General features: G+C 44.1%; 2 protein-coding genes, 1 long non-coding RNA gene and 2 other non-coding genes across 8 annotated transcripts in view; all 5 read left to right on the forward strand.

Moving 5' to 3' along the window:
• Positions 1-8,138, forward strand: part of arid4b (AT-rich interaction domain 4B) — a 43,883-nt gene extending 35,745 nt beyond the window's left edge. Inside the window, exons 17-24 of one of the 4 annotated variants that reach the window (XM_078272437.1) lie at positions 430-612; positions 1,604-1,688; positions 1,776-1,983; positions 2,115-3,344; positions 3,499-3,609; positions 3,750-3,992; positions 4,218-4,364; positions 5,200-8,138. In XM_078272437.1, coding sequence (XP_078128563.1) covers positions 430-612; positions 1,604-1,688; positions 1,776-1,983; positions 2,115-3,344; positions 3,499-3,609; positions 3,750-3,992; positions 4,218-4,364; positions 5,200-5,351 — 2,359 coding nt within the window. In that variant the 3' untranslated portion in view covers positions 5,352-8,138. The remainder of the gene's footprint in view (positions 1-429; positions 613-1,603; positions 1,689-1,775; positions 1,984-2,114; positions 3,345-3,498; positions 3,610-3,749; positions 3,993-4,217; positions 4,365-5,199) is intronic. The other 3 variants (XM_078272438.1, XM_078272439.1, XM_078272440.1) reach the window with 3 other exon arrangements.
• Positions 8,139-8,569: 431 nt separating this feature from the next.
• On the forward strand, positions 8,570-11,069 carry tomm20a (translocase of outer mitochondrial membrane 20). Its single transcript, XM_078273583.1, has 6 exons — positions 8,570-8,771; positions 9,095-9,141; positions 9,225-9,306; positions 9,650-9,792; positions 10,125-10,195; positions 10,513-11,069. The coding sequence occupies exons 1-5, from the start codon at positions 8,648-8,650 to the stop codon at positions 10,167-10,169; spliced, it is 441 nt and encodes a 146-aa protein (XP_078129709.1). The 5' UTR covers positions 8,570-8,647; the 3' UTR covers positions 10,170-10,195; positions 10,513-11,069.
• LOC144532938 (small nucleolar RNA SNORA14) lies at positions 9,845-9,979 on the forward strand. Its single transcript, XR_013503390.1, has one exon. It is a non-coding gene; the product is annotated as a small nucleolar RNA SNORA14 (small nucleolar RNA).
• On the forward strand, positions 10,257-10,391 carry LOC144532939 (small nucleolar RNA SNORA14). The gene has a single exon (XR_013503391.1). It is a non-coding gene; the product is annotated as a small nucleolar RNA SNORA14 (small nucleolar RNA).
• A 1,345-nt stretch (positions 11,070-12,414) lies between the features above and the next one.
• On the forward strand, positions 12,415-18,378 carry LOC144532556 (uncharacterized). The gene is made up of 3 exons (XR_013503360.1): positions 12,415-12,670; positions 15,701-15,769; positions 17,949-18,378. It is a non-coding gene; the product is annotated as an uncharacterized LOC144532556 (long non-coding RNA).
• The last annotated feature ends 9,185 nt before the right edge of the window (positions 18,379-27,563 follow it).

A 27,563-nucleotide genomic window follows, 5' to 3' on the forward strand; every position in this document is an offset into this window, starting at 1 on the left:
GTGTGTGTGAGTGAGAATCCCAAGTATGTCGTTGTGTGTGAATAGAGGGTTAGATAGCCTAACAGTAGCGTCATTTCCCATGCAAGATGATTGGTTTTTGCCATGAAAGAATGATGTTTTATTTACTGTACACTTCATGTACTGTTCTTTGACTGGCTTACTGTAAATGAACAGTTGTTTATACTCCAGTTTGCTGTAGGTTACACTGGACTAGAGTTAAAGCAGGACAGAAATGGGAAGTTTATGTTTCTTTATAGGAAAAGGGCCTAATGTTGTAATGGGACAGGGAAGGCAAGGGTGGAGCAAGTTAATTAGAAAACAGGCTTCCTAGCAGCAGGTAGTGAGTTGGGTGGGTGGCTGTGGGTGGGGTTCTGTGGTGCTCAATGGGGCAGCCTAGGGCCAGGAAGTGCTGAACTGTTTTTCTTGCAGGGATGACAGCAGTCAGGAGGGGGAGGAAGGGGAGGAGTTTGAGTGTTACCCCCCGGGGATGAAGGTGCAGGTGAGGTATGGGCGAGGCCGCAATCTGAAGACGTACGAGGCCACTGTGAAAGAGGCAGACGTGGAGGGGGGAGAGGTGCTCTACCTGGTGCACTACTGTGGCTGGAACATCAGGTAAGACAGGACCTGGGGAGAAATCACCTAACGTCTATATTCACCCTAAACAAAAAAAATATATATTTAAAAAGAGACATCTCTTAACTTTCAAGGGATCACCGCTACATGGGTATCCCCTCAGCAGTAACAGATACATCCCTTCCTCGCTATTCTGCTTTCATCTGATCCAGTCCCATGGTCAGTACTCTGATTATGGAGAAGACTGGGCCATCTAGTGGCAGAAACAGAACTGAGTATTGGGTTGATGTGGATCATTCCTCAGCTTCCCTCACTCAGTTTTGACTGAATCCCCTGTCTGTCTGTCCCCCAGCTGTCTGTCTCTCAACTAAATCCACAGACAGGCTGAATTTGAATCAATTTTACTCTGGAAATAGTCAACCAGTGGTTTTGGTGAAACAGTTTTTTGATCCTATAAGATGATATTTAAATGTGAGCTACCCCTTTGGATCTCTGAAAGGCCAACCAAAGTGCTGCTACACTCACCTCTACCTCTCAACCCTCTCCCCCCTCCCCAGCGGGTCAGGGTTAATGCAGTGTTAAGTAGAGTGTTAGGGTACCATGACACAGAGGTTAACTAGTGCAATTAGCATTTCATTGTCTCAATGTTGTTGTGTGGTCCTCTAGCACTCTATAAAAGACAGTGGGATGTTCTCTGCATTGTGTCTGTCGTGTGCGATGTCGTGAAACTTTTTCATTTTTCTCATACGACCCAAGTAGCACCCTTGGTACTGTTGGAACTTTGTTGAATATGATTTCTGTGGTGGTCGGTGTTAACATTGTTTCTTTCTTCATCGTCAAGGTTTGTCTTTTTCCACATTACACTATGGGATTTCTTCCTTTTGCTGTTGAGGCTTATTGTGTCACAGCAACATGTTGGGGTCATGCAGTAGAGGTGTCTGTGTGGTGGGTGGCGTGAGAGGATATTTCTTCGCTCCTCTCAAAGATCTGAATGATGAAATTGTCCCTTGTCTTTGTACTTGATTTTTAGATATGATGAATGGATCAAAGCAGACAAGATTGTGCGCCCCGCCAATAAGAATGTACCAAAAATAAAGCACCGCAAAAAGATAAAGGTACGAGTCTGGAGAGTGGCAACTTTTCAACTTAAACCTGGTTTGATGTCATGACGTAAATCACTGACTGTGTTAAATCCTGAACAGAACAAAGCTGAGAGGGAGCGAGACAGGTTGGAGAGGCTCAATGACAGAGAAGTCCTCGGCCCTTCGCCCAACGCTAGCCGCCTCCCACGCTCCAAATGTGGCCTGAGTCAGGATGTCTTTTCCAAGATGGACGAGGGTGAGGACAAAGGGACTCAGCAGTCTCCAGTCAAGTCTATAGAAATTACTTCTATCCTCAATGGCCTGCAAGGTAGCAACACTCATTAGGCTGTAGTCCTCATGCACACTTATAGCAGCTTAGGCTTGTGTCACTCTGAAGTGGTTTATGTATGCCTGTTGATATCCTGCCATAACTAACAGAAGTTCTCTTGTTTGCCTCAGCCTCTGAGATGTCCACAGACGAAAGTGAGCATGAGGATGAGGAGGGAGAACATAATGAGGAGGATCGTCCAGGTTGCAGAGGCAGCCCCAGAAAGGCCCCCCCGGAGCCCCCGCAAACATCAGAGTGCTGGGAGAGCGGGACCCCTCCTGAAGCATCCAAACCTACTCCAGTCTCAGGAAAGAACCAGGATTTAGTCAGTGCAGAGAGTGGCGATGTTGGGAAGCGCAGAAGCCAACCGGAGTTGGATGGAGAGGGCAGCAACAGGAAGAGGAAATCTGACGGTGCAGCAGAGAGGACCCCGAAAGGCCAATCCAAAGCAAAGACCCGGAGCACCAGGAGTGCTGACTGGTTGCCAGTAGGCTCTCCCAAGAAGCTGGAGAGAGCGGCTGGTCCCGGGGAGGAGAAGGGAGCCTCGTCCAGCAGCAGTTCAGATGATGAGGGTGCGCCGCTGGCCGAATCCCAGGCTGAGGAAAGTGAGCGAAGCCGGCCAAAAACCAAAGGCTCCCCTTCCAAGAAGTACAACGGGATGAGGGAGAAGACCAAAGGTGGCAGACAAGCTGGGTTCTGGGAGATTCCTGAAAAGAGGGCCAAAATGTCTGGAAATGCAGAGGAAAGGCCAGCTGTACGCTCTAAAGGCCAAAAGGATGTGTGGTCCAGCATCCAGGCCCAGTGGCCGAAGAAGACTCTCAAAGAGTTGTTCTCTGACTCGGACACAGAGGCCGCCAATTCTCCTCCTCCACCTGTACCCCCGTGTCTGGAGGAGCCGAGTGTCGAACAGGATGCTGGGCCCGAGGACGAAGCCTCAGAGGAGCAGATGGAAAACGACAAACTACAGGAGTTTCCGAGCAGTGGCAGTAACTCTGTACTCAACACACCACCGACGACGCCCGAGTCGCCCTCAGGAGGAGGCAGCGCTGTTGAAGATTCTGGTCCAGCGCAGCCTTCCTCCCCGCCACCGTCCATACCCCCCGCTTTGCCTTCAGAGCCGGTTTCTGACGCTCTCCCCCCAGGGCCCATACAGGAGGAGGTGGCAGGTGGGCGCAGTGAGACAGACAGCAGCACGGTGGAAGTGGAGAGTCTGGGTGGGGAGCTGCAAGACCTCCCTCAGGATGAGAGGGCGGGTTCCCCCTCAAAGGTGTTTGACGTCAGCCTCTCCTGCAACAGCAGCAGTAGCTGCAGCCTCGAGCTGAGCAGCAGCAGCCAACAAGAGAGTGAACAGAAGTCCAAAGGTACAAGTATCTTACCCTTCTTAAGTCTTGTGAATCTTTTTCATTGACCGAATTCATAAATTTTCTTTAAGATGGAATACTAAAGAAATACACGCTGACAACTCATTTCACAGTCCGTCTGTTCCCTCACCGTCTTCTTGCATTTTCTTTGTAGCGTCTGCGAGTCAGAAGCGGCAAAAAGAATCACAGACTGGTGGAGCCTCAAAGAAACACAAGCCAAGCCGTAAGAGCCTCGGTGTGCCTCCCAAAAAGAATAGGAAAACAGGTAAGGAGAGCCAGCAGTACTTTTATAAGCTGTAGAATCTCTATTTCATATTTACTTGTTTCCTGACAATAAATTACAGATTTCAGGCAGGAAAGGGAATGAGATTTTGCTTGATCATTGTCCATTTCTTTTCACCTCAGCCGTCTTCTCTCCTCCAGCCAACAGCAGTGACAGCGAAGACCAGTCTGTTGTTGAGGGCACTGCCAAATCAACTGCCTCTAAGAACAACGCACCAGACGTGAAGGCTGCCACCTCGCCCAAGTGTCACGGGCGATCTCCCCCTTCGAGCCATAAGTACCACAAGCAGGGTGACGCCGACCACACCCAGCAACGAGACAACCATGGAAGATCGCCTCGTGTGTACAAGTGGAGCTTCCAGATGTGTAAGTGTCACACATTGACTTCATTTTGTTTTTGTAAAGTAATTTGTGATGACTGAGAGTATTAAATTGTCAACATCAATGTATCTATAGTCATTTAAAAAATGAATTTGTTTGTGATTTGGGTGAACTGAGTATTTAATTTAGCAACTATTTCTCATTCTATTTATTAGAGTTTTTATACATGTTTATGTCAATGCCCTATTAACCCCTAAAATGCATAATTAGCTGACCTGGAAAAGATGAGCAGTCTGGAGAGGATTTCGTTTCTTCAGGAGAAGCTGCAGGACATCAGGAACCACTACCTCACCCTCAAGTCTGAGGTGGCCTCTATCGACAGACGACGAAAACGCATGAAGAAGAAGGAACGGGAAAGTGAGTCAGCCATTTGTGATGTCAACATTGCTTCTAACCAGGATTGGGTTGCACCAGCTATTCTTAAATGCTTAAATCTTAAAGCGTAACTCTCGCCAAAATGCAACCTAGGGTCTTTTTGTGAATGTACCCGAGTCAAACTTTCGTTTAAAAGCATATTTAGGACTGAAGCGCCATTTTTAAGATTTACCGTATTTTCGTTTTTCGGTCAAATGGCCTTCTTAGTGTTTTTAAAATAGCTATTTTTAAAACACTAAGAAGGCTCGACACAACATGAAACTTTGCTCCAAGTATCACCAGGGGCTTTACACATGAACTCCAGCATTGAGAACATTGTTTGTGTACACAGAGTTTACTAAAAAGAGAGGTTTTGAACAACTCACCATAGCTCTTGTAGTTTCCAGCCGCTACCACCTCGGCAGTCAAAACGAGTCGATATCAAAACAAGTAGCCACAGATTTAGTATATGCCTTGTGCACCGGTGTAGTTAAGGTGTAGAGACCCTGGTGATACTTCGAGCAAAGTTTCATGTTGTGTCGAGCCTTCTTAGTGTTTTAAAAATAGCTATTTTGAGGCTAGCATAAAAGTGCCCCTATTACTCCCATTCAAAAGGCCATTTGACCGAAAAACTAAAATACGGTACATCTTAAAAGTGGCGCTTCAGTCCTAAATATCCTTTTAAATGAAAGTTTGACTCGGTTACATTCACAAAAAGACCCTAGGTTGCATTTTGGCGAGAGTTACGCTTTAAGTTTGTGTGTAAAGATCTGCATGCAACATTAAACCATGCATGCCTCTAACCTGACCATAACCAAATCTCCTTTCTGTTCTGCAGGCACGGTGGCTGCTTCATCTTCATCCTCCTCCTCCTCCTCCCCGTCCTCCAGCTCATTGACTGCGGCAGTCATGCTGACTCTGGCTGACCCGCCGGTGTCATCCTCATCCTCCTCTTCTCAGAACTCTGGGGTATCAGTGGAGTGCAGGTGACAGGACGAATAAGCAAAAAGCCACCGCACTAAGCACTTAACCAGCACCCCGGGGTCACCGCCCCATTCCCTTCCAACAGGACAGACAAGTCAACCTACATACTGTAACTACTGGGGCACAAAAACCAGACCAGAGACAACAACAAAAAAAAAGAAACAAGCACTATTTTCTATTGACAACTGTTTCCTTTCAAGCTAATTGCACTTAAGTGCACTTTTATGAAGATTGTGTAGGGGGATCAAATTTGTCAACAAAAAAAAATACGAAATTGTCTTTTGCGCTCTTCTTAATTGAACAATTGTAACAATTGTTTTTGCAAGCAATAATTGTTTCCGTTTGATAAAGTTGTATTGGTAAGGGATGATTTCCAGTGAAGACCCCACTGTGCTCTGTCCTCATAGCTCAACACGGTACACAGCCTGTGCTTGCCATGTTATTGTGGGGAATTCAGAGGAACACTGCCACATTGGCATTAAGAGCGTATGAAATGTAACTTTGCCACATTTCTCTGTCCACCCTTACTAAAAAAGGCCTTTGTGTGGTTAAACCTCAAGTGGTTGACGATGCTCTTCTCACATACAGGCATGCGGTCCTGTACATGTTTGCATTGAGTCATGTAGGTGTTGATGGATAGGGTTTCAGACCATCATAGGTCCACTGACAGCCTCAGTGGATGAAAATGGAATGATACTGTAGTGCCTTTTTGTTCTTTTCCATGGGGCACTTTGAGAAAGGACAGCACTTTTTTTTCCAGATCCTCTTCTCAAATCAGAGGGTCAGCTGGAATAATGTGTCCCCTACAAAAGACTGAAGAATGCTGTATGAGTGAGCAGGCAGTGAAGGGCTGAGTCTGACAGATAATGTTTTTTATCAGCGTATGGTACTATTTAAAAAGTATAATTGTAAAAGCAGAACCATACACTGTATAAAAGAAGTAGACGTAGCCACCGTGACGTCACTCGTTGGTTTGTGAACTACTGTTTTGAAGCCTCGAATTTGGCTTTTTGGCCATCCCATCTTGGTTTTTTGGAGCCAGAAGTGACCATATTTGGACAAGTGGGTGGAATTAAAATAAATAGCTATAATCCACGCTAACTGTGATATTAATTGGGATGCTAATCTTGGCTAGCGAAAACCAAATGTAAAAAATGAACAGCTGACTCGTTAGTGTCTTTTAGTCCAACCGAACGCTGAACAAGACTTTTAGGTGACCAAAATGTTACAAACTTCACCTTCATGAACTGAAAACAAAAACAAACTGAGAGGGTCAAAGTTCTAAGACGAAAACACGCCCAAAAAACTATTTCATACCTATTTAAATGTACACAGTGCCATCTATAGGCATTGCTAAGCCTCTATCCTGATTGACAGGTCGCCGTGGTAGGGACTAGTCAATCACAAGGTAGACACTTTACTGTAAATGGGACCATAATTAATAATAAATCAAGTGAGAAGTAGGGTCATTTTATCATAGACTTCAAGAATACAGGTTTAAGGCGCTTCCACAGTGGCCTAACTTTTCAGACCCAGTGGCTATGTCCACGTCTTTTATACAGTCTATGAACAGAACTCCTATACTGGATCGCCTGTAATCTACTACTGAATACTCATCCAGCTTGGGTGTAACTATTTTGTTTGGCAGTATAAAATGTGCAATGATGGAGGTGGTGAATCCAGTGGTCACATTACTCCAGATCATCCGCCTTTTAAAAGCCCATCTGCTTTATTTGATTATGTTTCCATCACCCATATAATCCCTCCCGGTCCCATCATCTTCACTGACGATTTGCAACTGGATCAAGTTTCAGCGAAGGCAGCCATAGGAGGTATTTGCAGCATGTACTTAGTACTGCAGAACACATTAATAAAGCTGAATCCCACATTTTGCAGTAATTCAAACAAACATGAAGTTATGTAATTAAGTATATTTTTGCTTCATTAAATAAAGCAACGCATACTCTTTTTGCATCTTACTAATTTTACTCATCATCAAAAATGACATGCCAGCTTCCTCTCATACTCATCCCTACCTAAACATATTTGGTTCTGTTTCCTGTACTATGACCAGATCAAAGGTAAAGATATTGTAAATGTGCATTTATATCATAAAGTGACGTATGTGTATACATTTCTGAAGACATCTCCTGTGTTTCCTTTGTATAAACCCCCTACTGTATGATAACCTGAAGTTACATTTTGTTTGGCACTTGTATGTAATTGTATGCTTTTGTTATACATTTGTATATTGAGACGTGTTTTGAGTCAAGCTATTTAATATCTTGCACTGTTAATAACGTGTACCTTTCTGTACAGACAGTTTTACGGTTTTAACTGTAGTTTGAGTGTAAATACTGAGGGTTACAGCATGTTTGTTCTCCCCTTTGTCCTCATTCTTGTTCTCTTGTAGGAACATTTTTTTTTTTTTAGTTCATTTGTTGTTTTCGGCTTATTTTCATCAGTTTCAATACTTTGCTTTTTTATTTTATGTTTTGCTTTAGTTTGTATTGTTTTGTTTTTCTATAGCTTGTGCTTGTAAGGGAAGAATGGTGGTTTTATCATGCGGCTGAACTATTTTCCAACCTGTACATGGCCTGAAGCTACAGCTGTATGAACCTGTATATGGAAAATAGTCTGGATAATAGATTAAGAGAAAGTAATAGAGCTTATTGAAAAATGCTCAATAGTATTTATTAGGCTCATCTGATGATGGTCATTGTGTAATTTATTGTAAAAATGTAAGCAAAGCAGAAGCCTCTGTTTGAAATAAATGCCATAGTTTGTGAAGTATTCAGTGTCTCTTGCTGTGGAAAGTAAAATGTACTCAAGTACCATACTTAAGTGCAATTTTCAGATACTTCACCTGAATATTTCTCGTGGTCTAACATTTTACTTCAGTAAAAATAAATTACTGACATGAATGACAAGCTTCTAAAATATGATGCTACTACCCAACTATACAAAATGGACTTCATAACTAAAAGTGGTTAAAATGACCTTCGTCCACCTTGACGAACTATAACATTAAAATGCAGCTTACACATTTTATGCACTATAACTATTTTTGCTTTTGATGCTTAAAAGTGCATTTTACTGGTAATACTTTTGTTTTATTGTGTGTTTTTTCGAGTAAAGTACTTTAACTTATAACCGAGATTTTACGGTTTGGTATTTAAATGTTTTTTTTTCTTAAACTCGATTGAACTATTGATGCGTCACGATTTACGCACTTCCGTAGCAGCGTGCTAGCTGCTGGCCAGCTAGTGTGTGTGTTGCGTGGCTTTGAATAGTTTTCAGATATGATGAGCGGTCGGACGAGCGCGGTAGTTGTCGGGGTGTGTGGAGCCCTTTTCGTCGCATACTGTATTTATTTTGACAGAAAGCGACGGAGTGACCCTCGCTTCAAGGAAAAGCTACGTGAACGTAAGTGTTTGAGCTGGAAAGAGCAGAGGAAGTTAGCTCAACAGGCAACTTATAGCACGTTAGCTTCCATGTGGCAAACGAGCCGCAAGGACACTTTATCAAGAAAGTATTCATAATAGCGCTATGTTCTCATTTCCCCCCAGTTACTCACAGCGTAGAAGATATTAACATTTGTTTCTCAGTTACGTCGCATTATAGCTAGATAACTCGTGGAGGAAATACGCGGTAGCTAGCTAATCTTGGAACCACGTGTTTGTTAATTTGTAACGTTACAACAGCAAACTAAACACCCAGCACAGTCTAAAGCCACTTTTGTCTCGCAGGTAGAAGAAAGCAAAATCTTTCTAGTGACAAGTCTGGACTGGCAAGGGTAGGACACGTGGGAAAACCCCAATTTCAGATATTTGTGTCTGGGGCCTAAATGTGCATTTCTGACATATTTTTCCTTTGAAGCTACCTGACTTGAAGGACGCGGAAGCTGTTCAGAAATTCTTTTTGGAGGAAATCCAGCTGGGAGAGGAGCTCCTGTCACAAGGTGAGCCTCGTGTCTGTTCACCGTTTATTCATACATAAAACATGTGAGCGTATGTGCACGATAGACAGTACAAGACAGATCAAAGAAAGCTTGGAGAACAATGTAACCAACTGTAACAAATGATACACTGGTAAATCATTCAAGTACACAACCTGTGCTGCACTTATGTCTTTATGTGCTTTAGCACTTCTACTAAAACTCCTTTTTATAATTTATTTGTACAAAGTTTTCAATAAGCAAGTCAATTGTTGCCAAACATTTAAGCCATCTTTTACTAACCTGCGCCTCTGTTCGTAAATTGCTGACCCACTTTCTCATTTCTAATCTTTTTACCCAATTCCAGGTGACTTTGAGAAAGGTGTGGACCACCTAACTAATGCGATTGCAGTATGTGGTCAACCTCAGCAGCTGCTTCAGGTGCTCCAGCAGACACTGCCGCCTCCAGTCTTCCAAATGTTGCTCACCAAACTGCCCACCATCAGCCAGGTTAGGATTTCCTGCATCCCCCATTAAGAATTCAGTGTGCCTTTTTTTTGCAGAGCATCTTTAATAAACCCCCCAGTTGCCATTTGTGGTCTCTGGGACAAGAAAGGGTGCAAGATCAATCTTAGAATTATCCAAAGCTAAGAGCAATGTGTCAGTAGTTCTTGGCTATTTCACCTCTAAGACAGAAATGCTGACATTACAAATAACTGTTTAATTGTCTATGTAATGTGAGAGAGTTTTACACAAGTTTAGCTGTTCTGTAATAAGTGCTATACATTTTTTTTTTTTTTTTTTTTAGCATAACCTCAAACGGATGTTATTTTGTTTTTCAGCGAATCATCAACTCTCACCCTTTATCAGAAGATGACGTCGAATGAAATTGTGTGAGAGGAAAATCTGCTAGGTGAGGATTTCCTGCATCCCCCATTAAAATTGCAGAGTGTGTGTTTTGTGTAGTTGTTGCAGAGCATCCTTAATAAACCCCCCATTTGCTATTTGTGGTCTCTGGGACAAGAAAGGGTGCAAGATCAATCTTAGAATTATCCAAAGCTGAGAGCAATGTTTCAGTAGCTCTTGGCTATTTCACCTCTAAGACAGAAATGTTAACATTAAAAACAACTGGTTGTTAAGTTCCCTCGTAATGTAAGAAAGATTTACACACTTTAGCTGTTCTAAATTTGTGCTGTACACTTTTTAAAAGATATATTTTCTGTTTTTCAGCGGTCTTTAACAGAAGATGACGCAGAATGAATGTGTGTGATTGCGGGTGAGATGGAAATCTGCTATTACTCGGATTGTCTGACTATTTCAGACACTGATCTGTGTGCACTGTTTAGTACGTGTGACTGCAGCTGTGAGCCTGATACGACAGAGCTCAGGTGACAATGATCCCCCTCTAGCATGGCACTCTGAGGTTAAAGAACGTCCTCGGGGATACGTTTCTTGAGATGTCAAACGCATTCCATCTTTCTAATCTTGTTCCTACCAGATCTCATGTTTTCTAGCAGTCTGTTTATTCTATTTCCCTCAAAGTTAATTATATTCTATGTTTTGGGGGCCTTTGCTGTGTTATGCACTAAATAAAAAAACAAGGTATGTAAACTATTTGTTACATATTGCTGTACAGTTGATGTACATGTGAAGTGTTTGTAAGTGCCTACACTAGTTTGTGGAATATTGTTTTTGCAATGTCAGTTAAATGTTATTTTTATATTCGTCTTTCATAGCTGGACATATTTTTGTCTGTAAAATCCTACAATAAAATATGAAAACACTTAGTTTCTGAGTTTCCATTCTCCAGTAGATGGCAGTAGCAATGCACAGGAAAAAAGCATTTACAGTTTTGAAATGTGGAGCGTGGGCAGTTTTTATCTTTTTGGGAAGCTGAGTCATTTTGCTAAATAGTGTTACATGCCGAAATCAAGGATAAAAACCCCTTTTATGATTTAAAAATACCACAGAAAAAAGATTTGTACCAGAAAACGTTTAAGGAACATGGAAGGTAATGAAATACAATCTCATGGTACTATATATTGCTCAGTCCATACAGCTAGGTATGTCAAATATACACTTGACCTTAAATATGTTGATGAATCCTCAAAGTTGGTTACAAAATAGACCCTTCCAGAACAGTTGACTTGCCATCTTAAGAGTACAGTATTTGTTTCCAACCAGCATTGTGAAACATAAGCTTGTGTGAGAACATTGAGCCAGTGTCTTTATTGTGAATGGCTTTATTATGTGTGCAGGAGAGTGAAAGTGGAGCAGCTCGTAGGGGAAGGGAGTAGGTCTTGTTAAAAGTGTGTCTCTTGGAAGACAAATAGAGCTGTAATTATTTGTATCCCTGTCTGCAGCTGTTTTTCTAAGTGCTTTGGCCAGAGCAGACCATGCCTGGAGGTTGCCAGGAAACGAGAGCAGGGGAAAATAGTTTTTCTACATTAGGAATGAAAAATGAAAATTGAACGGCAGCCCAGAAATGTCGAGTGAAGAGTAAATGGTGGACGGTGTTCCATTTTCCATGAACATGTGCTCACTCTGCAGTCCTCAGCGCTCTTGTTATTTTGCCATTTGATGGAAAAGGTGAAGTCTGTAGAGTCATCTGGCGCTGAGTGTATGTGCAGAAGAAATTACTTGTTAATCTGTCCTTTGGGGAGGCAAAGGAGAAGGAAAAAAAACTGTTGGAAGTCAGGCTGAGATCTGCTGCTGGGGATATGAACAGGTTCAGACCCCTGCACACATCCACCACTGGCCTGCTTCTCCTGCAAATAAACACTCAGCTGCTGGTTGTGTACTGTGGCCCCCGCCGACTGGCCAGAGCTGAGGGGTCACTGGAGGATACCAGACCAGTACTGCCTGCTCTGAAAGTAATCCATTAAGTAAACCAAGTGAAACACTGACAAGACACAGTTTTTATTTTAGTATGATACAGCAAATCTTTTGTTTGCTCTGTGTCCTCAATCCTGAGGTAGAAATTAGTAATCAATGTTGTTGTTGCTGTAATTTTTTTTAATTGCATCCCTGCTCTATTTGAGTATGTGAATGGGTTATGAGTCAGCTCATCATATCTGATGAAGCAGACGGGGGAAGAAAAAGGGAAATAAAAGAAACTCCCTCTTCCTGTGCAGTAGGGGGGACTGTTGCTCCAGGCAGTGTGTGCAGACTTCTATGCTGTTTCACTGAAGGACAACTGAATGGAGAGAGCTGAGAGCATAACAGTTCCCATTGACAGCAATAACAATTGCTGTGCCTGCAGCACAGAGACCATGTGCTTGGGAGTGGTGTTTTTTACAGGTTGTAATCCTTTTTTTCTAATGTGCTCACAATGATGGATGCAGCGGGTTCCTTCATTACAGACACAGGAAATAACCTGTTATTAAAGGTAAAATCCCAGGATAAGGCATGGAGCAGACCAGAGCACTCTGACTGCCATTGTAATTTGTTTGCATGGATGCTGATCGTATGTCAAATGTTGTATTTGGAATATTATAATCACTTGAGCTCCACAACTCATTACTGAAAATCCTGTCAACAAATTAACCACAGCAGTAATTACCTTTGCTGTGTTATTCCAGTTTTTGAGTTTGAATGTCAAAGCTTGATTACTGCTCTGTATAGTGAGTGCCGTAGAAACACAGATTGGGTATCTGGCTGGTGGAGATGTCTGGTAATGTAGGAGCAGCCGTGTTTGGAAGTTTAAGGCAGCCAGAAATAACTCTGTTGTATGTGGTTGCTATGGTAGCTTCACTTAGCTCTGCAAAGCAGCACATAATGCTGCATTGGTCTGCGTTGGAGAGTGTTAACCTCTGAGCAGTAACCTCCCAGGGAGGTATTTGCTGCCTGCTGATCACTGACTGTTATGTGGAGGTGTCCACAGAGGCTTGGATGTCCTACTGCGTCTGTGTTTTGGAACATGTTTTCCCACCAGCCTGATGATGCTCAGAGTCGCACTGTCTGTGCCCTGTTGCTGATGTCATGGCTGTGGTGCCAGAGTCTGCAGCCTACTGTACGTTGCCATGGAGAGGGCAGGCTGAGAAATATGAGACACGTCCAGGCTGTGCTAGCAGCTATAATAAAGACTGCTGCTCTCTTTTGCACTGCTAGTTGTGTGCACGGCAACAACACAGTATATTAATTACCCAGCGCCTCCTCTGTGTCATTCACCAGCGAGGGAAAGAGGAAGAAAAATTTCCAAGGCACGTCCTTAAAATAAAGCAGCACTGTACGTGCTTAGAGTATTAACTTCCACACAGATGACCCATTTTTCCATCTCAAAAGGTCTGAGGATGGGTGGAAAAAAAGAGAGGGGGGGGGGGGGAAGTGGGAGGGGAGGCAGCAGTGAAGCCAATCACGTGAATCTAAAGCAGGCTACAAATCCTGGCGGATTTCTCTTCCTCTGTGGGGCAATGTCTTACTGTCAACTATTTTTCCATTTCTCTGCTGCTCTCCCTGTGGTAATTTTACTTCTGCTGCTGCCCTTCCTCCATGCAGGTTTCTTCCCTCCTCCATTACTAAACCCAGCCTGTCTATTCAGCTCTGTTGTTTACATTCCCAGTGAGTGGGAGCTGCAGGGTGTGGACAGCCCACCCTCCAACACTCTCTAATGTCATCCTGCACCACCAGCCTCCACCTATCTCCTCATTACTAGATCCCTGATAAGGTGGAAATTCAATAGCACTCCTCTTCCCGAGAGAAGTAAGTGCATCACGTGGCCTTTGAATTCCTGTTTACGTTGGGTGGTTTTCATATTTTGGTCTGGTATAACAAGCCCATCTTGAAGCTGAATTTGTCATGAAGGGAGACAAAGAGGATAACAGCAGCAGGGCCGCATGGGAGAGAGAAAAAAAAATATCGCTCAGCATCAGTTCTCATCCTGTCATCTGTCATCAGCATTATCTGTGCAATCTAGGCGTGGAGTGAAACTAGAAGAGGGAAGTGACACGTACACTGAACAGGAGGGTGGGGAAAGGGTTAACTAAGCAGACTGTGTGCAGTTATTTTTTTCCCCCCTCTCTCTCTCTCTCTCTGATCTGCCTTCCTGTCTTACTGGCAGTGCAATGGCTTTGAAAATCATGAGAGTCAGACAGGCTTGTTTTGCATACTGTAGGTCTCCTGCATTGACTTGTAGCAAATCCCTGCCCTCGGGAGGCATGTCAGAGGGGATTAATGGGAGGGCTGGGGCCTCACAGAGTTTCCCTTTGTCGCAGCCCAGTCCTGCGCTGTATTTTCATCCCGCAGAGTGAGAAAAGAGCGAGCAGGTGGGGTGGTGCTGGTGGAGGGAGGGTTGAGTTTGTGTATGCAATGTGTGTGTCAGTGTACGGGGGGAGGGGGAGGGGGGGTTATACAGTGGTGTTATTTCCCTCTGCCCTGATTCTTTTGAGCTGAGCTGAAGGGAGGGGAGGAGAGTGTAAATAATGTATTTGGAGCGGCGGGGTACAGGGAGCTGGAGCTTGACCGAGCTCAGTGCAGGGAAGGGAAAGGAAGGGTTGAGCGGCCATGCTGCTGCACAGGAAGCTGGATGCTGGAGGGGGTGCAGGGAGGGATGGGGGGGGGGGGTTAGCAGAGGAGCAACTGTAAGAGCTACAACAAACCATCTGTGTTGCTCTGGGGAATGTGGGGCCTCCGAAAGAATGTAGCAATCCTCTACTTCCGCTTAGTGCTCTTAGTGTTACCAAGACAAATAGTTTGCTGCTGCATCCTGCCATTAAGAATGCAATATTAATAACAATGTGGTAATGTGAAATGCTCTTTCACAACACGACTGGGTTAGGGTTACAAGACGAGCCTGGGGCTGGTGGGGATTCAAATGGTTTCTCAGGAGGAGCAAAGCTTGGAAACTGGAAACCAGTCCTCCAGTTGCAGGACAGGACAATAGTCATATTCATCTCAAACTTGTTTCCACATAGTAATCTTTTTTTGGAAATATGCATATTGACCTTCTTGCTTAGAATTAGATGATAAGATTGATACCACTCTCTGACATGAGAGTGGTATCGATCTTCTCATCTAACTCTCAGCAAGAAAGCGAATAATTGTATTTTCCAAAAAAAAATTAAACTTTTCATTTAAAGCTCCCCTTCCTTAAGCACGCATTGCTTTGAGTGTGATGAAACTGTTCACTTGCACTATTATACTATACTATTACAGCATCAGCTCTTTATTTCTCTTGTTATCGCTCCACGTCGTTCTCTTCTCACTCTCCCTTGGCACTCCTGCTCTTTTCTTTCTCCCACACCTGCTATGTTTTATGGCAGCGATAAAGGGGAGCTTAACCTTGAAACATGATAGAGCAACCCCAACTCCCACAACTACAATCATCTAAAAACAAAAAAAGATCGCTTTTGCTCTCCTTTACATACAATGTAACCTTGGTGTAACTTTTGTATTTTATCATCTTTTCTTGGGCTTGCAGAACTCTGTTGCTGTATCACCCTGTGCAGCTCGGCAGCTACAACCCACTCGTTCACCCAAGAACAACAAAGTGGGTTTGACGCCTTGCATCTTGTGTAACCATGGTCTTTGAAGACTTTGGCTTTGAGCTCTGTGTCTCATCAATTCCCTACGCAAAGCTAAATTTGAATCTGAGGCGAGCACATAAGGGGGTAGCTTATCTGCCCCACTCGTTTAATGTTATTCATTTACGCACACTATTTTTATGACAGCCTGTGCATGCAGAACGATTTTACATTTTCTGTTGTTTATGTAACCATGTTCAGTTTGCATATAAATGTGTGTGTGTGCATGCGTAGAGATGACAGTACAGTGACTTCTTAACTTGAGGGACAGGAAGCACTGGCTGCTTTTGTAGGGTGTGAAAAGTGACGGCTCTCTTCTTACATTAAAGGCATAGTATATAATGTTCTGCATGAAAGTTAAAAGCTGTCATAGAGGAAGAAAAATATTTAAAAAATCAATCTGATCATGAGTCTGGTCAGTTGCGGGTTTTCCTGGGTCACGTCTCAAAGCGAGAGAGAGCAAAATGCAGAAAGTGGAGTGAAACAGATATCCCCACATTTCCAGTCTATGAGGGAGCCGCACCATCAAGTGAGTGGTACTTATCACAGCAAATTCCAGACTTATTTGTCATCTGGGGCCCTGGATTTGTCACATCAAATCTGCTTTTCTCTATGAACTGGGGGAGGGAGATTACAGGCTCATAGTCAGTGTGATAATAATGGCGGGTCGGGCTTTGACTCGCAAATGAAAGTCCTCAAGAGGGTGACATTAGAATAGATCCACGTCGTACGCAACATCTGATTCTCACGCTAGCTCTATGCGTGTCCTTCTGGAAATATGATTTTCCTCTGCTCCCAATCCATTTGAAATACCGGTGAGCCTTGGAATTGTTCAGTGAACCTAAGCTGCCAAGCCACGCCGCTATTTCATAGCCTTCAGCTTTTCACTCGCCACCAAATCCTCTTCAAGGCTGAGATGATCCACCAGGCAGCTGAATTCACTATCAAAATAAGACTAAGGTAGCGGCTGAAGAAACCAGTGGTTATTCTATTATCATGTCTGATCACCTTACATGGATTTGATTGGAACATTTTCTTTCCCATTTTACTTCTTATATTTCAGCCCTCTGCACACACTGTTGATTTATGTCAGCATGGTGCCACGTGAGCTCACAGTAACATATCCCCAGTTTGCTTTCAGATTCATCTGAGCTACATCAATATCCCCCATCTGACCTATTTTACGCTAAAGCCTTGATCTCCCTCTGTGTTTGTTTGGAATCTATTTGCAGCTACTGTGATGATTTGATATTATTGCCTAAAATATGAGCGACTTGTTATGTTTGTTTTTAAACCACAGTACTAGTACACTTTCATTAGCATATAAAAGGCTTTTTTCAAATTATTTTATATATATATATATATATATATATATATATATATATATATATATATATATATATCCTTATCTTGAGATGTTTCTCACCATCAATTATTTCACAGCATAGAGGGAGTCAGTCAGACAGATAACTTCTTTACTATTTAGTTTCACCCAGAAAGTCCACATTCCTGGACTTGATTTGAATATAATGGATTTGTAGATGATTAGTGAATCAATTATTGGATACAGCATCTGATCTCTGGGCGGCTGCAGTGGCTGCCACTGACAGCTTTTCAAATTGAAAGAAGCACAATCGTTGTGGAGACTTGCGATCTGCCAACTCAATGCGCTCCTGTAATTATAAATGCATGAAATAATTAACAAACAACTCCACTGCGAGGTTGTTACACGTTGGGTCATTTGAGGTCAGCGGCGGCAGGGGGCTGGTAGAGAGTGGAGCTCGCAGATGATCGCACTTTGTCTGATAAGGACGGCAACACAGATTGAGTTAATCTTGTGGAGAGAAATGCACTGTAGGCTTTTAGTCCAGACGACGCTCAGTGTGAGACCTCTCTCTCACATAGCTCAGTGAAAGCACCTTCCCCCTCACCACCAACACCCCCTCCCATTCTTCCAGAGGGACAGCTTGTTGACATCCATTAGGAGGTTTCCCAGCATTGAGCCTGGCCAGGAAAGAGGGCTAATGATGTAATTCCCTCAGAGATGACATTAAAATGTCAAAGTGTCGTAGCTGACATCATCCATTTAGCACACATTTTCCAATAATATACATTTGTCTTCCTTTTCCCCCCTTCTTCCCTCAGCTTTCCTTCCTAGAAACTGGAAGCTCCCCACCCATCCCAGTGCCTCCAGGCTCTACTTAGGTGTGCAGCCACACGATGGAGGACAGATCGGAACAAGAGGGGATATCATCAAAGCGTGTCTTCCCCCACAGCTATAAATGCCCTGCCCCAGAAAGCAGTGTTTTGAAGAGGCTATGTGTGTCGCGTTACATTTATCCCTCCCTTTTTTCTTAAGCTTCAGCTGATGCTCATTCATCTTGTCTATGTACAACAAAGACCCTCACGCCCTCATTCCTCCACCTCTTTTACAATTCCTTTCACATGTGGGAATGGCCTCTGGATGATTTGAGGTTAGCTGTCTGTATTCATCCTTCTTAAAAGGTGTGATCCAATCTGATTTAGATTGTGTTAAGTTGTGTGACAGAATAAAGAGAACTTCTTGTATAAAGAACATTTTCTACCTGCCTCACGCTGTGGCCCTGTGCCTTTTGATCACACTGTTTTTCAGAGAAATTGTAGAATTTAAATTATATTTCTACTAGGGAGACTTGACAGCTCTCTATTCTTCAGCCTAGTGAGTGGGCAGGCTTAGACGTCAATAATGAATGCTTGAAGCCAGAGTAAGTAGACATGAACTGGAAGCAGAGAAGGAGGGCTGCACCTCACTTAATAATGAATCAATTGATCCCCCTGCAGATGATGGATCAGGTTGCTATGACGACAGATGCAGTGTTACCCAGAGCGTGGAGAAGAGGTTTGTTTCCCAGATCCATACACTCAAGGCTGTGAGTGGAGCTTGGCTGTAAATGTATGGAGATGCAAGACGTGACTAATAAAGGAGGGGAAAACGGAAAACATTAAGAGGTGGATTGAGGGGCCAGATGGATATTCTCCAATGAGGAAACACTGTGGAGAATCAGCAATCCATCACATCATGGTGTACAATTCCTCATTTATTTTTCTCTATTTTTTATTACCCAGAACGCCGGTGTAAAGATGCTGCAGGTGCATGAGATTATATTGGCAATCATTCCCACATTGATTAATCTCTACGTTGCTCCTTTGATGGATGTTATAGCACAGAGTCAGAGCTGAATACAAATGTGGGTTTTGTTGTGCATATTAGCGCTGGCTTCCAAAAAACCAACATGTTTACGTGTCTGCATGTGTGCGTTCCGTTGCTGTGGCAACACGGCTGATGCTGGGTCCAGCTGGGACCATGTTGCCAAGTAACAGCTGAGTTATGAGAGAGTGGAGGACGGGAGCTAGGCATTCGGAGGGGGAGTGGGTGGAGGGAGCGCCGAGGTTACGAGGACTTCTACAAAGACGGCAAGCAACAAAGACTGGAAGCATGGGGGGGAGAGAATATCTCTGAGGGTAAATATAAGAAGAAAAAAAACGTTTATTTAGGTTAGCGCTCCGGATTGAAAAGTAAGATGTTTTTCATCTCTCTCTGCGCCTTTCTGCCAGAGAATATTAATACTTGGGTGCATAACAAAGCAGCTCTTGTATCTGAAAAAGGCACACAAACAAAATAAGCCATGCCAGCAACGTAAGTGATGTGCTCCATACTAAACAGCAGCAGCTCTGATAATAATTTCTTTTAAGAACAGAAAATTGGAGTGCTGTGTGTGCAGAGGCCTGGCTGCACTGACTCTGCCTCAGACATGACTACACAGAGGGCATGCAGCCTGTAATGACTCACAAGCAGGCAGAAGTATCGGAAACAGTCCTAGCTCCAAAGTTCTCAGCTGTAAATGATCGTGTGTCCTTGTGGTTCAGGAGGCTCAGGCATGGAGCTGCAGCGAATGGCCCGTTGTTGAGCCAGCACTGCTTTAGCGTATGGATAGGCAAGGTAACACCAAACTTACTCCTGAACTCGGTTTCATGGTTGCACTGTGAAAATGTGGACTGTATTCCATGAAGTTATATTAGTTAATAATAGCTGGACATTAGGATTCTTTCAAATTTAGCTTACACCCACAAAACCTCACCTGTGTGTGAAATGACTAAAAACAAAGGAGGCCGATATGTTCTTTAGTAACCACCTACTCCTCTGAGCTGCTCACTCACACAGATACTCTCATGAATCATGTTGACCCAACCTTAAATCTGCCTCCAACTCCTTCCTCATACTCACAACATGATTATGCAGTTTTACTGTCATATCAGTATTGTCTCGGGCTTCTGGCTCAAATGCTTTTGTTCATTAGAAACACATTTTTTTGTCTTCCACTGGCTGAGCAGTCTGATTTGTTGCCATGGAAACTGATCATGCAGTGCCTTGGTGCTTCATTTAGGACTACAGTGATTGTCATCTCCAAACAAACACGCATGCTCTTAGACTCTCACTGAAATCACAGCATTTGTCGCTCTCTTTGTTATAATGTTCTCATGCTCCAGTACTTCTCAACAATAAACCTCTGACACAAAGCCCCCGAAATCCTGCGCAAGAGTGAGTGAAATAGCTGAAAACAAACTTCACAAAACAAAACAGCTATTGAAGTTCCTGGAGCTGTTCCCAAGCAGCTTTATCCAAATATGCTTGATGAATTTTCAGCCTGAGAAATGTGAAATTTGACGCTCAGGCTGACCCATTCAGTCCTCGGCTAAAGGTTGCGTTAAGTGACATCAAAAATCAGAGGACAGCGTGTCCGTCCAGATTTATGCAATTCAGGAATTACAGTTGGAGACAGGGCAACCAGAAAAAACAAAAACAATGAAGCCAACGTGGCCCCATCTTTATATAACAGAGCTTGCCTGTGGCAATTGTGCAATGCGGTGCAGTTGTCTGGGCTGATGTAAACAGAGCCTTAGTGCCTCTGGAGGCTCAGCCATGTGCCTTGATGCAGCAGTTATGGGCACATGCCCTACTTTCATAAATCAGAGCTGGAAAAAAGGAAACAGCGTGAAGGGAGAGAAGGAGGGGGAGGGAGTGGTGAGAGGGGATGCCGAGTGAGCAGGAGAGGGAGGGAGAAAGAGAGTTTTAGAGGGGGGGGGGGGGGGGGGGGGTGGTTGAACAAGGCTCATATTGATGTTCCAAACACAGCTGCAGGCATCAGCTGACTAGCTGGCCTGGAAGAAGCCCCAAGCTCTGCCTCCTGCCTTTATCAGCTTACACTGTGACCTTTCTCTCTACTGGAATAGATCCTCCCTCTAAACCTTACACCCCGCCCCAACCCCCCTCCATATCTGGCCTTTTACCACGCACTGTCCACTCAGCCCCGATGAGCCCGGACCCTGTCTGTCCTCTCTGACTTCTGCCGGGGTTTTTTTTGTATCTGCATGCCTCCAGAAACACTGGCTCTCTTTTCGGCACTTCAGCACTTTCATTTGTCTCACATGGCTCGCTTTTCAAGCCTCTCCCCACGCTATTACACAACTCACCATGAGGTCACTGTTACTTCTCACGTCCGCACCCGAAGGCGGAGGATAAAAAGAAAGTGACGATGAAGGGCTTGGTTACTTTGCAAATACATGTCAGTTCAGCAGGATTGTTAGGCAACGTGCAGTTCTCTTTTCTGCAAAGTGATCCGAGAAACAAAGAAAGCGAGAAGGATTTGGATACTATGCTTAAGCTGACAACTTAGTTTTGGACATATTTATTGAACCTGAAGTTAGCAACAGTTCAGAGTGAGTTTGAAGCAGCAGCTGTCGTCGAGAGTCTGTCCCTGAGGGGCAGTAATCAGCAGAGGTAACTGTCAATCACAGGTCTGCAGGCCTCATGGGCTTTTTCTCAGAAAGACGCCCCCTCCATGCACACTCACACAACACACACACACAGCACACCTCCCCTTGATGATGCTCTTACTGGATAGTGTTTCTATGGGAGCTGTCCAACCCCACACACAGCAGCGCCTCTCTCCCCTCCCAACTGTTTGCAGGAAACACTCATCCTTCTCTGGAGCTGTCGCTCGCGGCGTCTCATGCACTTATAAATCCTGGGCTCCTTTCTCGGAAATGAAGGGCTTGAAACATACATACACACACTGAGAGTAAAGAAAGTGGGGGGGGGACGCAAAAACACAGCTTGCCAAGTATATCTCCAATGCCTTTTTGACAGTGAAGAGGTTGGATTGAGTGTCTGCCTCCTGTGGGAGACAAATAAGGAGCATATTCTACGCTTCCCTGGTTACAGTGAGAATCCGAGCCACTGCGGTGTCTAGGCAGACCTCAGCATTACCAAAAACATCGCAGGAATGAGAAGTGTTTGGCGGTGGAGGACAAAGAGGGACGGATGGAATGGAGGGAGCAAATAAGAGGGAAGGCGAGAGAAAGAATAGAAGCGTTTAAAGGCAGCCATCGCCGGCTTCAAATGTCAGCCAGCTCCCTGTTAGACAATGGAACACAGCTGTTGCTAAGCTTTGAACTGCAGCTGTCTGTCTCTTGTTGGCATTATTTGCATGTACATGTGGTCACGGGTTGTGTTTGAACATGGAGCTGCTATAAAGTATTATAGGAAGATCAGTGTGTACAATATTCCAATGTAAGAGGGTGGATCGGGGTCATGGCGAGTTGCGGAGAGACATATGAGTAAGTGGCGAGTATGTCAGATGTTCCCGATTTAGAAAACCCTCAAGCAAGATGAAGAGAGGGGTGGGGTGGCAAAGAGGCTGCAGCGTTCAGTCTGGAGTGGGCTGTAATGGTTTGGGGTTGAGGGTCAAAGAGGGGGAGGGTGATGAAGGACATAGCCGCGAAGGACATTTCACTCACACAAAAGAAATCTGATTGAGGGTTTAAGTGACGAATCTGCAGATGAGATTTGATTGCTTTCCTGGGCGGGTTTGTGACTGAAACGGCCGCAGTGTTCGTCACACCTGAAAACTCCTTCAAGTGCCTCCTTATCGGTGTCATCTGTGGATCATCAGAGAACATCTCATCCTCGTCTCGGCCGCTTTTTGATCATCCTCCAGACAATGCACCATTAGGCCTGGGCTGATTTTTTAAAGCACAGCTCAATTCCTCAAGGGGAGACTCATTAGCATATCAGAAAGCACAGGCGTGACTCTGCAAATAAAAGAACACATTAGGTCCCCCCCACAATATGTTTCAATTATTCATCTAATGTAAAAAAGGAACAGATAGAACCGAATCACACCTTGATTTGCATTCAGCTGAGGAAATTAACATTTCTCGAGGTTACTCGAACACACCAGCAGCTTGCATTTTCAAGTTTTACTCTAGCCCGGCGGTGTGTGTGCGTGCGTGTGTCCGCCTGCTTTGTCGCACACAGGCGATTAAGTAGCCTGACAATATGCCTTAGCGTCAATGCTTTAAATGTCATTTTTCACACTACACCATTTTGTCACAGTAGTTAAGAGTGCCATCCTGGGTGCCTAGTCAGCGCCTGCTCATCTACACAAGGCAGGGCTTCTCAGTTGTTCATAAGAGGGAAAACACATACATGTGGTCTCGTGTGTGTGAGTGAGAGAGAGAGAGAGGGGGGGGTGGAGTATCTGGAGACAGATGATAGCATTCCCCACAAATAATGCTTCTTGTTCTGGCATTTTAGCGAAACAGGGGTGATGAAATAGCACACAGCTCAACAATGAAAATGTCAGTCCGTGCCATTCATCCTAAAAATGCCATCAATAGCCATCACCATCCACCCCGATGATAAATGAAGGCACCTCTGCCTGTGTGGATCAGATGAGTCAGCAGTATGTTACAGGAATTTGGATGAAGGAAAGTAGCCAGAATATCGACGCTCCTGATTTTTTGCATACAGCGGGGTTAAAACATTGTAAACTTTAGCTGGAGCAGAGAGGGAGTTTCCTTAAATAATATATCAGCCCTTTGATTCAACCCCCGTCTTACTATTTTTCTTGCATGCATGAGTAAATTCCTATGCGTGCCTGTCTGTGCGGCCGCCTGCTGTAGTGCAGGGCTCTGCGTCGCTGCTGCTGCCGTACATAAAGAATGTGTGAATATGCGTGTGTCAGCCACTGACTTTGTGTTCATTCCACAGTAAATTGATCTGGCTGCTCACTAGACTGGATGGAAAAGGGCCCGGGGCGAGAAGTGCACACTGCATCAGCAGATGGGAGAGCTCACTGTGTTGCCATCACATGGCATTCCTCCTTACTGGGCATGCTCAGTAGGCCACGCCCCACACACCACCACCCCCTTCCTCCCAGGGCCTGTTTGAACCAGTCATTCGGAGGTGTTCTCTCTCTTTTCCCATCTGACCTTCAAAGCCAGGCATGGGGACAGTAGGTTGACAGGGGAGGAAGGGAGGAGGAGGGGGTGTTTTTTTTAAAAGCTCTTTGGGTAGCAGGGCTGATACGTCACTCATTATTTCCACTCTGTGAGTGTGCTTTTGCCCTGTCACAGCCCTCTGAGAAGCATTCAACAAGCAAGTGCTGTGCACGCAGGGCAAGCTTCACAGTGGTTAGCTCTCAGATGAGACAACCGAATTGAACACAATCTATCATTATTAGATTATACTATTTACTCCTGCCTGCTTTATTACAGCTGATAAGGACTCTCGTAAACATGTATATATTTTTGACATAATCTGAAAATACACACATTTATAAGCAGATGTAAAAAGGGAACTCGTGTGTGTGTTTAACCCAAAGGGAAAGGGAATCATTTTAGTCTGTATGGAGACTGTATGCTTCACTTACGTAATACAAAAGTTGTGCAACCTGATAAAAATATAAATTAACTGATATCACATTGAAGTTTCACATCTCACGATCGAAATAGAAGTGTAATTAGAGGTGCAATCCTTTTTCTGAAAAGGTTTAAATAAACACAGGAGCTTGGTTTCTAAATTTACAGCAGCAGTCTGATGTTTCAAGTTGCTCCATGATCTCATTCACACTATTACAGTTTAACACACTGGATACAAAGAATATAAATTAAATGTGTGTGTATGATTGCAGAGTGGCATCATTTTGTAGTCTCCTGCCCTACTGATCAACACACCTCATCACTATTATCATTGCACACTGTCTGCTGACAATGCAGAGAACTGAATCACATGAGTCACATGGCACAAACAAAGACTTTACACATTCTCTCTTTGTCTTGCCACCACATTCTACTTGTCTCTAGTTCTTCCGTCTTTGTTTGTTCCCCTCTCTGACTCGCACAGCCGGCTTCCTGTTTATGTCAGGCGAGCATCAAACCAATCAGCTGTGAAGGCTGTGATCCTCCTCGTAGCTATTTACTATCCTGTGGTCTGTTTAAAAAAAGACTGAAAGCGAGCTAAGCTCAATGAGGGCTGCTGAGTAAGCAGACACGCAAAGCTACAATCAGAGTCCACAACTGACCTATATACATTCTTTGCCCTTCAGCTTATGTGTGTTTTTTTTTTTTTTACTTTCTGAAATGTGCTGCTGCTCTCTTGGAGAAGTATTTATTTATTTGCTTCTCGTGTTTCTCACAGCGCAGCAGGATCTGCATGCTGACATTTTTTTGTTCCCACTAGGGGATGGAATGTGCTGGTTTGCAAGTTTTGAAGATAACAAAGCAGCATGAGGCGGCTGCATGTAAACTTTGGATGAGGTCACGGTCCGCCAACACAGCACGCAGTGACATGAGAGGGGATTTTGTTCTGGTTTCTCCCTTGGCGGTGTCATACCTTTGTTTTTCTGTTGCCTTGTTTGCTCTGTGCGCTTTTCAGATCACAATTGCAGGTTATCAAAACTGCAAGCCTTAGCTAACGTCTGTTATTATCTGGTTGGAGGAAAGTGCAGACTGCATTTGAAAACATCAAGAATAGACTATGTAGAGTGGGCAGAGGCCTGTTCATGTGTCCAGCCAGTGCCAGCTTTCCTTTTGGAGTTCAGTGTACTATAAATCTGTTAGACAAGGAGAAAATATAATCAGGGCTTTGCCGGTGCATTTGAGTTCACTGCAGGCATTACAGTGCTAAAGCCTGATTCAACACTGGCTCTGGCAAACATGCCTGACATTCAGTGTTTACACCCCTATATGAAAGCTGCTAGTCAGACAGTCTGATAGCTCCGCCTGGAATTAGATTCAGGAAGTCATGAGGTTTCCAGGTGGCTTGGCTTTCCTAGAATTGTTAAGCAGGGACTTTTCAAAGCTTTGCCATTACATATTAAACTGTAGACTGGCCTTCTGTAAAGAATTACACCGATACGTTTCCTGTGCTTATCCCACATGGCAACGTAAACAAACACTAAACACTTTTTAAAATCCAGCCTCAGTGACTGCATAAATACATAAACCCTTTTCTCAAATTCTGTTACTGAAAAATATACAAAAAGATACAACTGAGTGAAAGATAGTGGAAGAACATTCAAGCACTTTTCAGAGAGAAGAGGCTCCCCGGTATCATCAATGGTATACAGAAATGCATGAATTATGAATCTGTGCTGAACTCATGCTGAACCCTCTGCACCAGCACCGAGCCAGGGATCAGCACATGGCATTCAAACACACACATGCACACATGCGCGCGTGCGTGTACACACACGCACATACACACACTCACACACACGCACACACACACACTCATGCACGCTGTGACCTCTGCTAAGCTCCAAACATACGAGGCAATCTGCTGTGGAGTATTGTGTCTTCTGTGTGAATCATTACACTTTACTGCACCTGGTTGCAGTTAGTGAGAGAGGACTATTCTCCTTTTAGTCCTTTGATAAACCTGACGACTGTTGGGAGGTGGCAGAGGACGCAGCCAGCCAAAAGTGGAAAGATAAACACAAACTGCCGACCAACCGGTGCTGGAGCGGTTAAAGCTCCCGCCCTTCTGGCAGCTGTGTGTGTGTGTGTGTGTGTGTGTGTGTGTGTGTCTATAAGCGGTTCAATGTTTAACCCTTGTGTCAACAGCACGCATGTGTCACAACAGCATTCCTGTGAGGCACTGGTCTTGTGACAGAGCGGTTTCATAATGGGAGCACTGCTCTGACCGCCCTGCGTGCATTGTTTTGTGGCAGGAGGAAGGAGCTTTGTCTTGGTGTAGGATGACAAGTTTCATGTTCCTGCATGTTGTGTGTTAATGAGCAGAAAGGTGAGGTAGTGAATAAGCTGGGTTAACTAGTTCAAACAGCAAACACAGCAGCAACCTGTTTACCCAGAATAAGCCTTCCTCCTTCACTGTAAATTGTTAACTTGGCAAGGATCATGTGAGAGCTGCAGTTACACGGAAGGTGAACTTTGCTCGTCTTGTTGTTACGGCAACAGCATTTTTGATGAGTGCGATTGAAGAGAGAGCAGAGCGCGTCACACAGCCTCAGGAAGGTAGGCAGAAATGAGCTCTCTGCAAACGTTACTTGATGAGCAATGTAGCTATGTATATGTGAAAATGTGTGGAAAAGGAGAAGGTGTTTTGTAGCCAGACTTGTCAGTCAATGTGAAACCATTTCCTCTTCAAGGCCGTCTGGCTCCTCCCTGCCATTGTGTGGCAACGTGCTGTAGGTGAACTTTATCCTTCTTTGTTGAGAGAGAGAGCTTTCAAGTGATTTCCATAGAGCAAGGTCAGGTTACACATCTGTGAGCCTGCTGAACAATGTGGATCCCATCACTTAACATAAGAAGGAGGACAAGTAATCACAACCTTTCATATGTTAAAACAGTTTGAAAACAGCTTCTGCCCAAACCTGTATGTCAACTGTGTAAAACCCCAATATACACCCAGTGTTA

This window comes from Sander vitreus, chromosome 17 (genome assembly GCF_031162955.1).
Source record: "Sander vitreus isolate 19-12246 chromosome 17, sanVit1, whole genome shotgun sequence".
Lineage (NCBI taxonomy): Eukaryota > Metazoa > Chordata > Actinopteri > Perciformes > Percidae > Sander > Sander vitreus.